Here is a 13,111-nt window from a genome sequence, read left to right as displayed (position 1 = left end):
AAAAAATTGGTAAGAGAATAGATATGGAAGGATCGTCAGCATGGATTTGTTCAGTGAAGATTTGACGAGCTCGATTGGATTTTCTTTTGAAGAAATAGCAAGAAAGATTGAGGAGGGTAGTATAATTAATTGTGGCGGACGTGGATATTAGCAAGGTTTCTGACAAGGTCCCACACGGTAGACCGATTTGAAAAAAAAACCTCACGGGATCCAGGAGAATGTGGCAAGTTTGCTACAAAATTGGTACAGTTGCAGGAAACAAAGGGTAACTCACTAGTGTTTTAGGAAGACTAGAAGGCTGTTTCCAATTGGCTCTGCAGGGTTCAGTCCTAGTCCCCCATTTTAAACAGTGTCGATGTAAATCTAGAGGGCATGATCACAGTTTTGCAAATAACACAAAAATTAATATTTTGGTTGACAGTGAGGAGGATAGCTGTAGATTACAGGAAGATGTCAAATGGATTGATCAGGTTTTACAAGAATGTTGCAAGAACTTTAAAAATAGTTACAGAGGAAATATTGGATAGGGTGAAGATGTTCTCCTTAGAACAGAGAAGAGATTTGATTCACACATACAAAATGTACAGCAATATTACAGCAGTTGTTGCACTTCTAAAGAAGATTTTGAGTGAGAAATCATAAAGGTTTAATATAAACGTAAGGTCTTCCTTTCTCTCTTCTGGTGGTTTGAACACCATGAGCATCTTGTGTGTCCACACTAATTTTTACTGAGATATTTTGCACATTTGATTCCTCAAATCTGTCAAAGTGCGCAAAACTTGAGACAAGCTCGTTTCTTTCCTGACATTCTTTCTGCAATGAAACAATACTGAACAAATTAATGTGAACTTAGCATATAATAAATCGTCCATTTGGCTACATTTCCACATAACAAATACACCTGTAACAATATTGGTGTTCCAGTAACTCATGGTACTGAACTCAGTTTGGCATGTTCTGGTACTGCATTAGCAACAGCAAAATGTATTTCTATTTTTGCTGTAGTAAAGTTTGACAGTATAAACGTGGGAAAATGAAATCAGACTAGTTTACTCATGTCCAAATTCATGCGAGGCCTACTTATTACACTCATGAGGTTTGATGTGCTGAGTAAGTTTCTGACATTCAACAGTGTCTCTTTGTATAATTTATTCATGTGTGAGAACTGAAATTAATTTCCTGTTCCATCAAGTCCCAAAAGTACCTCTAAAGTTTAACGCTAAAAATAATTTCCTTTAAGTTTTCTTTAAAAAGTTGAGCTAACCTAAATTTCTCTTGATCATAAACTGTACACGCAAATAAAGTGATTAAACTGGTTGCTTTGGAAGGAAGTGACACATTCATGTCACTAGATGGTAAGTAGGATAACCACAGTTCAACACTAATGAGTTATATTTATTTAGTTGCCTGGGTGGTACAGAACTTCAGTGTTGCTGAAAGGAGAGACTTTGCTGAAGGCTTTCATCTCACACTCATCAGGACAGGAGGAAGAAAGACAATTTACAGACAATCATAAAAGTCCAGGTGTTAGAGAAAAAGGTGCTGATTGGGTGGCAGGTCAATTCTGATTTGCTTAGGCATTGACTTGGAGAAAGCAAAAGGTATATCTCCCCTTTCAGCAATTTATTTGATTTTGTTTTGAAAAAGGTATTTGATTTCTCTGCAATTTTCTTACTAAATCTCCCTTCCACGAAGGCAGTAACTCATGCCGGAGCGCAAATCCACAAGAAATTGGGACCCTCCTGTAGTTTCTATGGTTTAGATAATTCCTCTGTAAAGCTGGATGCTGCTTATAGTAGTACTCGCTTCTCAATGTAAGCGTCAAGGCTGACCCTCCTGTAACCTAACAGCGAGATATGTGCATTTAAATCAGCTATTGGATGAAAATCAGGACAATAGGAGCCCTCATCAAATCTTCCTCGCCCTACTTTGTGGTCATTCAAGTCATCCTGCTGGAGAAGAAAAGCAAAAGGAGAAAGGAATTATGTAAAAGCTGAAAAAGAGTCACACATGGCTGGTCAGAAAAAGGTTTAGGAAATTTAGTATAATAAATGAAAGAGCTGACAAAGCTGAAGAATTTGTGATGAAGAGGGCAGGAATCTAACGGTTGAGCAACAAGTTGACAATGGCGGAGCAAATGGCTAGGAATCAGGAGTAACCTAGCACAGGAAACCTTGGGTGGAAAAGCAGAAAGGCTACTGAAGAGATATGAAAGTTAATACAATAGGTTAAAATGCCATTTTTTGGGATAGTGCAGCATGCCAAGGGCACAAATGAAGGAAATAAACAACTGCTTTGGATAAGACGTGTGTTGCTGTATACGGAATGCGCTCTGCTGTGTGCATGGCAAAGATTGGATAATGCTCAATAATGAAGGTTAGACTTTCAGCAGAAAGTGGAGAAAACGATAGGTGGAAGTGATACAATGTTGAAAACAACCAACTCAACAGAGACCAGTAATTGATCCTGGATTTTCCTGGTCTATGAAACTCCAAATGTAATACATTGATCCTTTGGGAAGTTATGTATGCATATTCTTCACTTTTAAAGTGCTAGAAAGACATGAGGTTATAAAACAGCTTCGTGGTAGGTCATTAAATTATCAGATTTATAGATTGAAACTTGTCCATAAAATATTTAAACTTTTGACCACAACAGTTTGACATTCTGGAGAAAAATTTCTACAGAGGTTGATTTGTACTATGGGATCTTTAACAGCAACCTGAATAAATCAGGAAAATAGACTGGTCTATGGTTTAGCATTACAGTTGACAGTCATAAACACTTTGGCTTCCTCCGTGATAGACAGTTGTATACAATACTTAATGCATCATTGACTGGGATATACAGAGTTTATTAAATGAAAGATATATTGTGCAGTCAAGAATGAAAAAACAAAATAGAAGTTAGATTCTGCTGCACCCAATTTTCAACAAAAGAACTGGAGCAACAGACAATTTCTCAATGCTGTGGCCCAAATACATATATGACCATGTTGGATCAGCTGATATTGGCATGTACTTAGCAGCCACTTAAAACAAGCAGTAGGTGATTTCCAGTCCAGAAGACCAAGGTAGGCCAGTGAACACGAGTGATGGCTGAATGGGACCTGGTGCAAGGTCACTGTACAGCTTGTTTGCACAAATGTTTCATACACAGTGTTTGCAAAGGGGAGCCTAATGCTTGTTGTAGTAGCTCCCGATGATGATGATCAATGAGTGCTATATCTGCCATGCTTGACCCAACTGGTATTTCTTTTCACCCCCTCCCACAGGAGCCTCAGCAACCTAACTAGTCAATAAAAGGAATGAACGGTGAATATGAAACGGGTACATTTACATCTTTGAGCTTCTCTTGAAATAGAAGGAGACCCCATGCCACTACTGCAGGCTGCTGCCACATTGGACCCTGTCCTTTCTGCTCACCCTCACACAAGAGATTTGCTGCTAAATTGGTCACCTTCAAAGTGACAACCTGGTCCTTCTAACTGACTTCTGTTTAAAACTGCACAGATCAGTCTAATCTTTGAGCTAATTTTTTTTAAGTTACTTTTCTTTGGAATGCTACACCCTAGTGTGAAATTAAAAGGTTGAGTTGGTACCTTCAGATGCACGGATGACCAATTAAATCGGAGTGCTGCAGTTAAACAGGGCATGATTTTGTGGTATGATAAACTCCAATGATTGCGATTTTTGTGAAGATTTGTAACTCAGGTTGTGGTTCTGGTTGCAAGTTTGCTCTCTGAGCTGGTAGATTTGTTCTCAGACATTTTATCACCATGTTAGGTAACATCAGCGAGCCTCCAGTGAAGCACTGGTGTTCTGTCCCACCTGCTGGTTATGTGGCTTTGTCTGTTGTGGTGGGTGATATTGCTACTGGATCTTTTTCTGAGAGATTGGTAAATGGGGTCCAAATCGATAAATTTGTTGATGGAGTTCCCGTGTATGTCTTTGTTTAGTCTGTCCTAGGATGGATGTATTGTCCCAGTCAAACTGGTGTTCCTCTTTATCTGTGTATAAGGATATTAGTGATAGTCGGTCATGTCTTTTGGTGGCTAGTTGGTGATCGTGTATCCTGGTGGCTAGTTTCACCTTCCTAGATGTCACAGTGGAACAAAACAGCCAATGGAGAACTGCAGACCAGCGTCTTCAAGAAAGCAACACCCACTGACCAGATACTCAACTACAGGAGTAATACTCCATTACCCACAAACGGAGCTGCATCAGGTCATTAATTAAATGAGCAACAACACACAGCAGAAACCAGGGACTACGAGAAGCTGAGAAAAAAAACCTAAAAAACATATTCAAGAACGGGTACCCAATAAGCACAGTCTGCCAATTCTTAAACAACAAACCTAAACAGGAAGGCAACATGCCCAGAGACTCTGGCCACACTACCATACATCAAAGACATCTCAGAGCTGACGACCAGACTACTCCAACTTCTAGGCATTATGTTAGCCCACAAACCTACCAATACACTGAAACAGCTACTGGTGAATCTACAAAGGACCCTGTACCAACAACGAGCAAAACAAACGTCATATACAAAATACCCTGCAAGGACTGCAACAAACACTACATCAGAGAGACAGGCAGGAAACCAGCCACCAGGATACATGAGTACCAACTATCACTAGTATCCTTACACACAGATGAAGATGGACACCAATTTGACTGGGGCAACACATCCATCCTAGGACAGGATAAACAAAGGCACACACAGGAATTTCTATAAGCTTGGCATTCAAATTGGAACTCCATCAACAAACATGAATTTGGACTCCATTTACTAACCTCTCAGAAAGAGACCCAGAAGTGATATCACCCACCACAACAGACCAAGACACATAAATAGAAAATGAGACAGAACACCCGCGCTTCATCGGACACTCACTGATGTTACCTAGCATGGTGACAAAACATCTGAACAAATCTACCAGCTCAGTGAGAAAACCTACAACCAAACTCCAACGAGTTTTCATTTTAAAATAAATGAAGAGATGAGCCTTTTAGCTGGCCTTTTCACAGAGTAGAATTTTTGGCCTAATAAAGACTTTTCAAATGGAAAGGTCTCTTACATGGAACTGGAAAAATAAAAGCTTTATTTTTAAAATGAGAACTTACGCAACAGAGGCAGCCAACAAACTCAGCTTAGCAACCATGAAAGGAAACATTCCAACAAACCTGTCCACAAATGTACAGAAATCCACCCAGTCACCATGTACCTTCCTTAGCGTCCTATTAACAGCCAAAGCCTAGTGCTCTCTAGCTGTCTCAGTCCTTTAATTCACATTTCACCTAATGTAGAGTACTGCAAATAAACTCTGCATCTGAGAAGGAGGTCTTTCTGAAACATTGTGCAAACAAAATGCACAGTGACCTTGCAACAAATCCAGTTCAGCTATCACTCTGGCCTACATTGTCCTGAATAGAAATCATATCGTTAAGCCCACCTCTTCCCCCAAATCTTGCTTTCAAATTCCTCTGTAACATCCTCCCTCCACTATATTCCAAGAGCTCCATACCATTCCAATTCTGGTCTCCTATATATCCCCAGTTCTCAGATCTTCATCTTAAGCTGCCTGGATACTATACACTGGAGTTCCCTCTTCTCTCTGAATCTTTACTATTCTTTCCTCTTCGAGATACTCATAAAACCCGTATAGAAACAGATCATTTTTAGGCTGTAAAATCAGTAAGGGACATGGGATGAGTAAGAATTTGGTGCTGAGGTACAGATTCAGCCATGAGAGTATTGAATTACAGCAAGCTTGATGGACCACACGGCCTCCTCACTCTCACAATTTCTTTGATTCATACAATCAGAGATGTACAGCATGGAAACAGACCCTTTGGACCAACCCATCCATGCCGACCAATATCCCAATCTAATCTAGTCCCATTTGCCAGCACCCGGCCCATAAACCCTTCCTATACATATAATCATCCAGATGCCTTTTAAATGTGGTAATTGCACCAGCCTCCACCACTACCCCTGGCAACTCACTCCATACATGCACCATCCTCTGTGAAAGTGTTGTCCCTAAGGTCCCTTTTATATCTTTCGCTTTGACCCTAAACCTGTGCCCCCTAGTTCTGGGCTACTCAACCCAAGGGAAAAGAAAGACCTTGTCTATTTATCCTATCCATACACCCCCATGATTTCATAAACCTCTATAAAGGTCACCCCTCAGTTTCCAATGCTCCAGGGAAAACAGCCCCAGCCTGTACAGCCTCTCCCTATGGCTCAAACCCTCCAACCCTGGCAACATCCTTGTAAATCTTTTCTGAACCCTTTCAAGTTTCACAACATCCTTCTGATAGGAAAGAGACCAGAACTGCATGCAATATTCCAAAAGTGGCTTAACCAATGTCCTGTACAGCCGCAACATGACCTCCCAACTCCTCACTATCCTGTCTACCTTAAAAGTAGAGTGGACAAAACTATGAACCTGCACTGCAAGATCTCTTTGTTCAGCAACACACCGCAGGACCTTACCATTAAGTATATAAGTCCTTCGAAGATTTGATTTCCCAAAGTGCACAACCTCATATTTATCTGAATTAAACTCCATCTGCCACTTCTCAGTCCATTGGCCCATCTGGTCAAGATCCTGTTGTATTCGGAGGTAAGCCTCTTCGCTATCCACTACACCTCCAATTTTGGTGTCATCTGCAAACTTACTAACTGTACCTCTTATACTCACATCCAAATCATTTATATAAATGACGAAAGGTAGTGGACCCAGCACCGATCCTTGTGGCACAGCATTGGTTACAGGCCTCCAGTCTGAAAAGTTACCCTCCACCACCACCCTCTGTCTTCCACCTTCGAGCCAGTCTGTATCCAGTCTGTATCTAGTTCACCCTGTATTCCATGAGATCTAAGCTTGCTAACCAGTCTCCTATGAGGAACGTTGTCAAACACCTTACTGAAGTCCACACAAATTACATACACCGCTCTGCCCTCAATCTTCGTTACGTCTTCAAAAACCTCAATCAAGTTCGTGAGACATTATTTCCGATGCACAAAGCTATGTTGACTATCCCTAACTGCAGATTCCTGAAGAATACTGAAGAAGGATTCCTGAAGAAGGGCTTATGCCCGAAACGTCGATTCTCCTGTTCCTTAGATGCTGCCTGACCTGCTGCGCTTTTCCAGCAACACATTTTCAGCTCTGATCTCCAGCATCTGCAGTCCTCACTTTCTCCTATCCCTAATCAGTCCTTGCCTTTCCAAGTACATGTAAATCCTGTCCCTCAGGATTCCCTATAACAACATGCCCACCATAGATGTCAGGCTCACTAGTCTATAGTTCCCTGGCTTTTTCTTACCACCTTTCTTAAATAATGGCACCACATTAGCCAACCTCCAGTCTTCTGGCACCTCATCTGTGACTATCAAAGATACAGATATCTCAGCAAGGGGTTCAGCAATCACTTCCCTAGCTTCCCACAGAGTTCTCAGGTACACCTGATCAGGTCCTGGGGATTTATCCACTTTTATGCATTTCAAGATATCCAAGCACCTCCTCCTTTGTGATATGGACATTTTCAAGATGTCACCATCTATTTACCTACATTCTATACCTCCCATGTTCTTTTCCACAGTAAACACTGATGCAAAATACTCGTTTAGTATCTTCCCCATCTCTTGTGGCTCCACACAAGGGCTGCCTTGTTGATGTTTGAGAGGCTCTATTCTCTCCCTCGTTACCCCTTTAGACCTTAATGTATTTGTAAAGTCCCTTTGGATTCTCCTTAATCCTATTTGCCAAAGCTATCTCATGTCTCCATTTTGCCCTCCTGATTTCCCTCTAAAGTATACTCCTACTGCTTTTATACTCCAAGGATCTTTGCTGTCTATACCAGACATATGCTTTCTTCTTTTTCTTAAAAATAGCTCAGCTTTTCTAGTCATTCATCATTCCCTACACCTACCAGCCTTTCCTTTCACCCTAACAGGAATATACTGTCTCTGGATTCTTGTTATCTCATTTCTGAAGGCTTCCCATCTTCCAGTCATCCCTTTACCTGCAAACATCTGCCTCCAATCAGCTTTTGAAAGTTCTTGCCTAATACCGTCAAAGTTAGCCTTCCTCCAATTTAGAACTTCAACTTTTAGATCCGGTTTATCCTCTTCCATCGTGATTTTAAAATTAGTAGAATTATGGTTGCTGGCCCCAAAGTGCTTCCTCACTGACACCTCAGTCACTTATCCTGCCTTATTTCTAAAAAGTAGGTCAAGTTTTGCACCCTTCCCTAGTAGGTAAATCCACATACTGAATCAGAAAATATTCTTGTGCACACTTTTAATTCCTCTCCATCTAACCCCTTAACACTATGGCTGTCCCAGTCTATGTTTGGAAAGTTAAAATCCTTTGCCATAACCACACTATTATTCTTACAGATAGCTGCAAACTCCTTACAAATTTGTTTCTCAATTTCCTGCTGACTATTAAGGAGTCTATAATACAATCCCAATAAGGTGAACAACCCTTTTTTATTTCTCAGTTCCACCCAAATAAACTTCCCTGGATGAATTCCCAGGAATATCCTCCCAAAGTACAGCTGCAATGCTATCTCTGATCAAAAATACTACTCCTCTGCTCCCCCCCCACCCCACCCCACCCCCCCTCCCTCCTATCTTGCTCCCCTTTCTATCCTTCCTATGGCATTTGTATCCTGGAACATTAAGCTGCCAGTCCTGTCCATCCCTGACTCACATTTCTATGATTGCTACGATATCCCAGTCCCATGTTCCTAACCATGCCCAGAGTTCATCTGCCTTCCCTGTGAGACCTCTTGCATTGAAGCAACACATTGAAAACTTCAATGTTTCTAAACCCAATGTTTCATCCAAGAAAGAAGATATGGAGTACAGGAGTTGGGAGGTCATGTTGCGGCTGTACAGGACATTGGTTAGGTCACTTTTGGAATGTTGCGTGTAATTCTGGTCTCCTTCCTATCGAAAAGATGCTGTGAAACTTGAAAGGGCTCAGAAAAGATTTACAAGGATGTTGCCAGGGTTGAAGGGCTCAGAAAAGATTTACAAGGATGTTGCCAGGGTTGGAGGATCTGAGCTACAGGGAGAGGTCGAATAGGTTGGGGCTGTTTTTCCTGGAGCATTGGAGGCTGAGGGATGACCGTATAGAGGTTTATAAATTCACGAGGGGTCACCAGGGACATGGATAGAACAAAGTTTTTTTCCCCGGGGCAGGGGAGTCCAGAACTAGAGGGCATAGGTTGAGGGTGAGAGAGGAAGATACAAAAGAGACCTAAGGGGTAACTTTTTCCACGCAGTGGGTGGTACGTGTATGGAATGAGCTGCCAGAGGAAGTGGTGGAGGCTGGTACAATTGCAACATTTAAAAGGCATTTGGATGGGTATAGGAATAGGAAGAGTTTGGAGGGATATGGGCCAGTGCCGGCAGGTGTGACTAGATCGAGTTGGGATATCTGGACAAGTTGGACCCAAGCGTCTGTTTCCATGCTGTACATCTCTATGACCTGTCCTGATTACTCAATATGGAGAACAATTTCAAAACTGGTTTGGCAATTCCTTGACGTGCGTGCCATGAAATATTTTGCCACGTTAAAGTTGCAACAGAATGCATGTTTTAGATGAATTAGAACCTGAATGTACATCTTTGGGAATGAAAATCTCTCTTACCTCCCTGACAATGTACATGGGGTAGACATTATTAGGCTGATCAGAGTCAATGTTCCTGCCCACTGTCAATCAATAATCTTAGATCCCCTTGATTCTCAAAATCTAAATATTTCTGCCTTAAAAATACTCAAAAAAAAATTAATGGAGTCTCAAAACCTCAAGGCTGCCTGAGGAGAAAGAAAGATTCGCCTTAACTCTTAAACCTCTTTTTTAAAAAAGGTTTTAGGTTTTCCCACAAGAGGAAACATCTTCACAGAATCATTACTGTGCAGAGGCTATTCAGCCCATCGTGCTCGCACTGATTTTAGTACCGAGAGCCAATCTCCTGCCTTTCCTCCACGTCCCTGCACAGCACTTCTTTCCAAATAATCATCCTGAACGCCTCAATTGAACCTGCCTCCACCACATTTCCAGGCAGTGCATTCCATACCCAAATTACTCGCTGTGTGAAAGGGTTTTTACTTACATCACAGTTGCTTCATTTGCACATCACTTTAAATCTACCCCTCTCACTTTTTTCCTTTATGAGGGGGAATGGTTCCTCCCTTACTATTCTACCTCCAGCAACACAAGAAGCCTGACACCCTCCAGGACAAAGCAGTGCACTTGACTGGCACCACACCCACAAACATTCACTCCCTCCACAACTGATGCAGCTCAGCAGCAGCAGCAACGTGTACCATTTGCAAGATGCACGTCAGAAATTCACCATAGCTCCTTTGATAGCACCTTCCAAATCCAAGACCATTACCAGCTAAAAAGGACAAGAGTACCACCTGCAAACTCCCCTCCAAACCACTCACCATCTAGATGTGAAAATACAGCAGCATTCCTTAGTGTTGCTGGCTCAATATCTGGGATTCTCTCCCTTATGTCATTATGGGTCTGCCTACAACAAATGGACTGCAGTAGCTCAGGGTGACAGCTCACCACCATATTTTCTAAGGGAAGAAAGAATGGACAATAAATATTTGCCCAGCCAGTGACACCCACCTCCTATTAGTGGGTAAAAACAAGCAATCATGCGTGATCCTCCATCTCAAAGCCTTCCTGCTCACTCCTGTATTCCCTGACACTTTTAGCTTTTAGAAATCTATCTATTTCTTTCTTAAATATATTCAGTGGAATTGTCTCTACAGCTTTCTCTGTTTCACCACCCAGAATGAAGAAACTTCATCTCAATCCAGAATAGCCTACCACATCCCAAGACCATAACTCCTGAACTAACTGCCCACATTCGGGCCCCATCCAGTTTTTGCCAGGTCCCACATACGCACACAACCCTGCCCTCTTCTTCTCCCCTCCTCAGTGTACAACTAGAGGTGGGATGGATATTACAACATGGTGAGTTTGTAGTGTTTCTTTGTTCTCTCCTGGGTCAAGGGATGCTTATCATGAGGAGCTCAGTGTGCGCTCAAGGAAATCAGCACTAGGAGAGAGACAGATGCCCACTGTAAATCAACCCCTTTCCTTTAACTTCTATTTCCCCATCTTCCCCAGTGATCCCCACTGCACTCTCACAGACCTCAGGCTCTAGCAGCTACACTGCTGGCAAATACCTTTATGCTCCAGGAGGCACTGCTGCAATGAAGGATTGTCAGCCTCTGATCACTGGCACCTCTTGGGAGGTGGTATTTCAATCTCTGGGATCTTTCATCCCAAAGGCCAACCATTTGCCAGTTACATGACTGACACTTCAGTGGTATGACATGGAGTTCTTGCCATCTCTTTAACTTGTAGGGGTGATGCCCTGTTGCCCAGATTAAAATTTTTGCCCACATAAAGGATTTATAACCATAACCGATTTATAACCATGGGCAGACACAGTAGATATGTTCTAATTAACCTGTTCAGAGATGGAATTACACACCACTTGAACTGGAGTTAGGGACACTACTATAGCACCACAAGAGCCTCTCCTAGGCAGACTTAATATCTTTTGGTGCCAATGCAGTGGAACAGCTACAGTGATGACCTGTAATTAAATTATAGAATCAGAGAATCACAGAATTATAGAATCCGAGAATCACAGAATTATAGAATCCCTACATTGTAGAAGCTGGCCATTCGGCCCGAATCTGTACCGACCCTTCTACCCAATCATCCTGCATTCTCTATGGTTAATCCACCTAACCTACACATCTATCCCTGGACACTATGGGCAAGTTTACATAGCCATTCCACCTAGTTTGTACATTTTTGGACTGTGGGAGGTCACCGGAGCACCTGGCAGAAACCCATGCTGACATAGGGAGAATGTGCAAACTCCACAGTCGCCCAAGGCTGGAGTTGAACCCAGGTCCCTGGTGCAGTGAGGCAGTCCTAACCACTGAGCCACTGTGCTGCCCACCCATATCATTCCTTTAATGTAATAAAGCTCAAGAGGCTGTACTTGGAGCACTGCAGATATCTCAGGCATTATCGGCTTGAGATGGTAACAGATAGGGTGGGGGAACGCCTGAAGGAATTTGGAAACCAGGATGAGAATTCAGATTTGCTTAAATTGGGAACAATACAGATTACCAAGTATAAAAAAGAGAATCTACATGGTCACAACAGAATCAAAAAAGGGACACTTATGTAATCCCAGTGTGCTAGAGATTCTCACAAATGGAAGAAAAGCAAAGAACAGATTTACCTCTACCTACTGCCATTCATACAAAACATATTTTAAATCTCCATTTAAAGCAATGTCGAAGCACTAAATCAAGTGTACGATGCACTTCAAGAAGACATAAACACAAGGAATCACCTTACTGCTAAAGTTCACTTTAAAGTTGTCTGATTTATGCACATTTTCTTTAAAGTCTGTGCAACAGGGATTCCCAGACTCCAACATTTTTGCCACATATCATGCCAAAAAAATTGTGCAATTGCTTGCCCTGCACCAAAAAAACCTTACACCTTAAAAGAGAAAGTTTGCTTATGCTGGGCAACTTGTGATACACTAAACTAGGTCCCCAAACCTGGAAAATACACTGAAAGACAGGCTTGAATTAGGAATGCTCGAGTAGCAAGTGCAGACTTGTTCTTTTTAATTAGAATACCCTCGATTAGTAGAAACTTGAAAACCACACAGAAAAAAATTCTAAAGAATACGTTTAATCTTAAAAATCGAACTAAGCACAAGGTTGTTATTTATGATAATCTCAATATCAACAAACATTATCCTTTACTAACTGACAGATCAATCCCAGTTAAAGAACGTTGAATTCTGCAGCCCAGAGAACTGATGCAGCAGATCAAATACTGCATCAGGGTGAGGGTGCAGTCAGTGAACGCACCAAAATCATTTCACTGAATCTCAAAGGAGGCTCGAACGCGTATTAAATTATACCTGATTTGTTCATTTTCTTTGCAGCTTTTCTGAAAGGCAAAATGGGGACCCTGAGGTGGCGCATAGAAAAAAAATGCTGGAAATCGACAAGAGAATA

General features: G+C 41.8%; 1 protein-coding gene across 6 annotated transcripts in view; it reads right to left on the bottom strand.

The window, feature by feature from the left end:
• Positions 1 to 13,111, bottom strand: part of LOC122557644 (storkhead-box protein 2-like) — a 323,710-nt gene that overhangs the window by 48,647 nt on the left and 261,952 nt on the right. Inside the window, exon 1 of one of the 6 annotated variants that reach the window (XM_043705463.1) lies at positions 13,015 to 13,042. The exons of the other annotated variants lie outside the window; for them this stretch is intronic. Within the exon in view, the coding sequence (XP_043561398.1) occupies positions 13,015 to 13,027 (13 nt within the window). The 5' untranslated portion in view covers positions 13,028 to 13,042. Of the gene's footprint in view, positions 1 to 13,014; positions 13,043 to 13,111 lie in introns of those variants that run through there. 6 annotated transcript variants of the gene reach the window in all.

This window comes from Chiloscyllium plagiosum, chromosome 2, assembly GCF_004010195.1.
Source record: "Chiloscyllium plagiosum isolate BGI_BamShark_2017 chromosome 2, ASM401019v2, whole genome shotgun sequence".
Classification (NCBI taxonomy): Eukaryota; Metazoa; Chordata; class Chondrichthyes; order Orectolobiformes; family Hemiscylliidae; genus Chiloscyllium; species Chiloscyllium plagiosum.
This window is presented reverse-complemented; position numbering and strand designations above follow the sequence as displayed.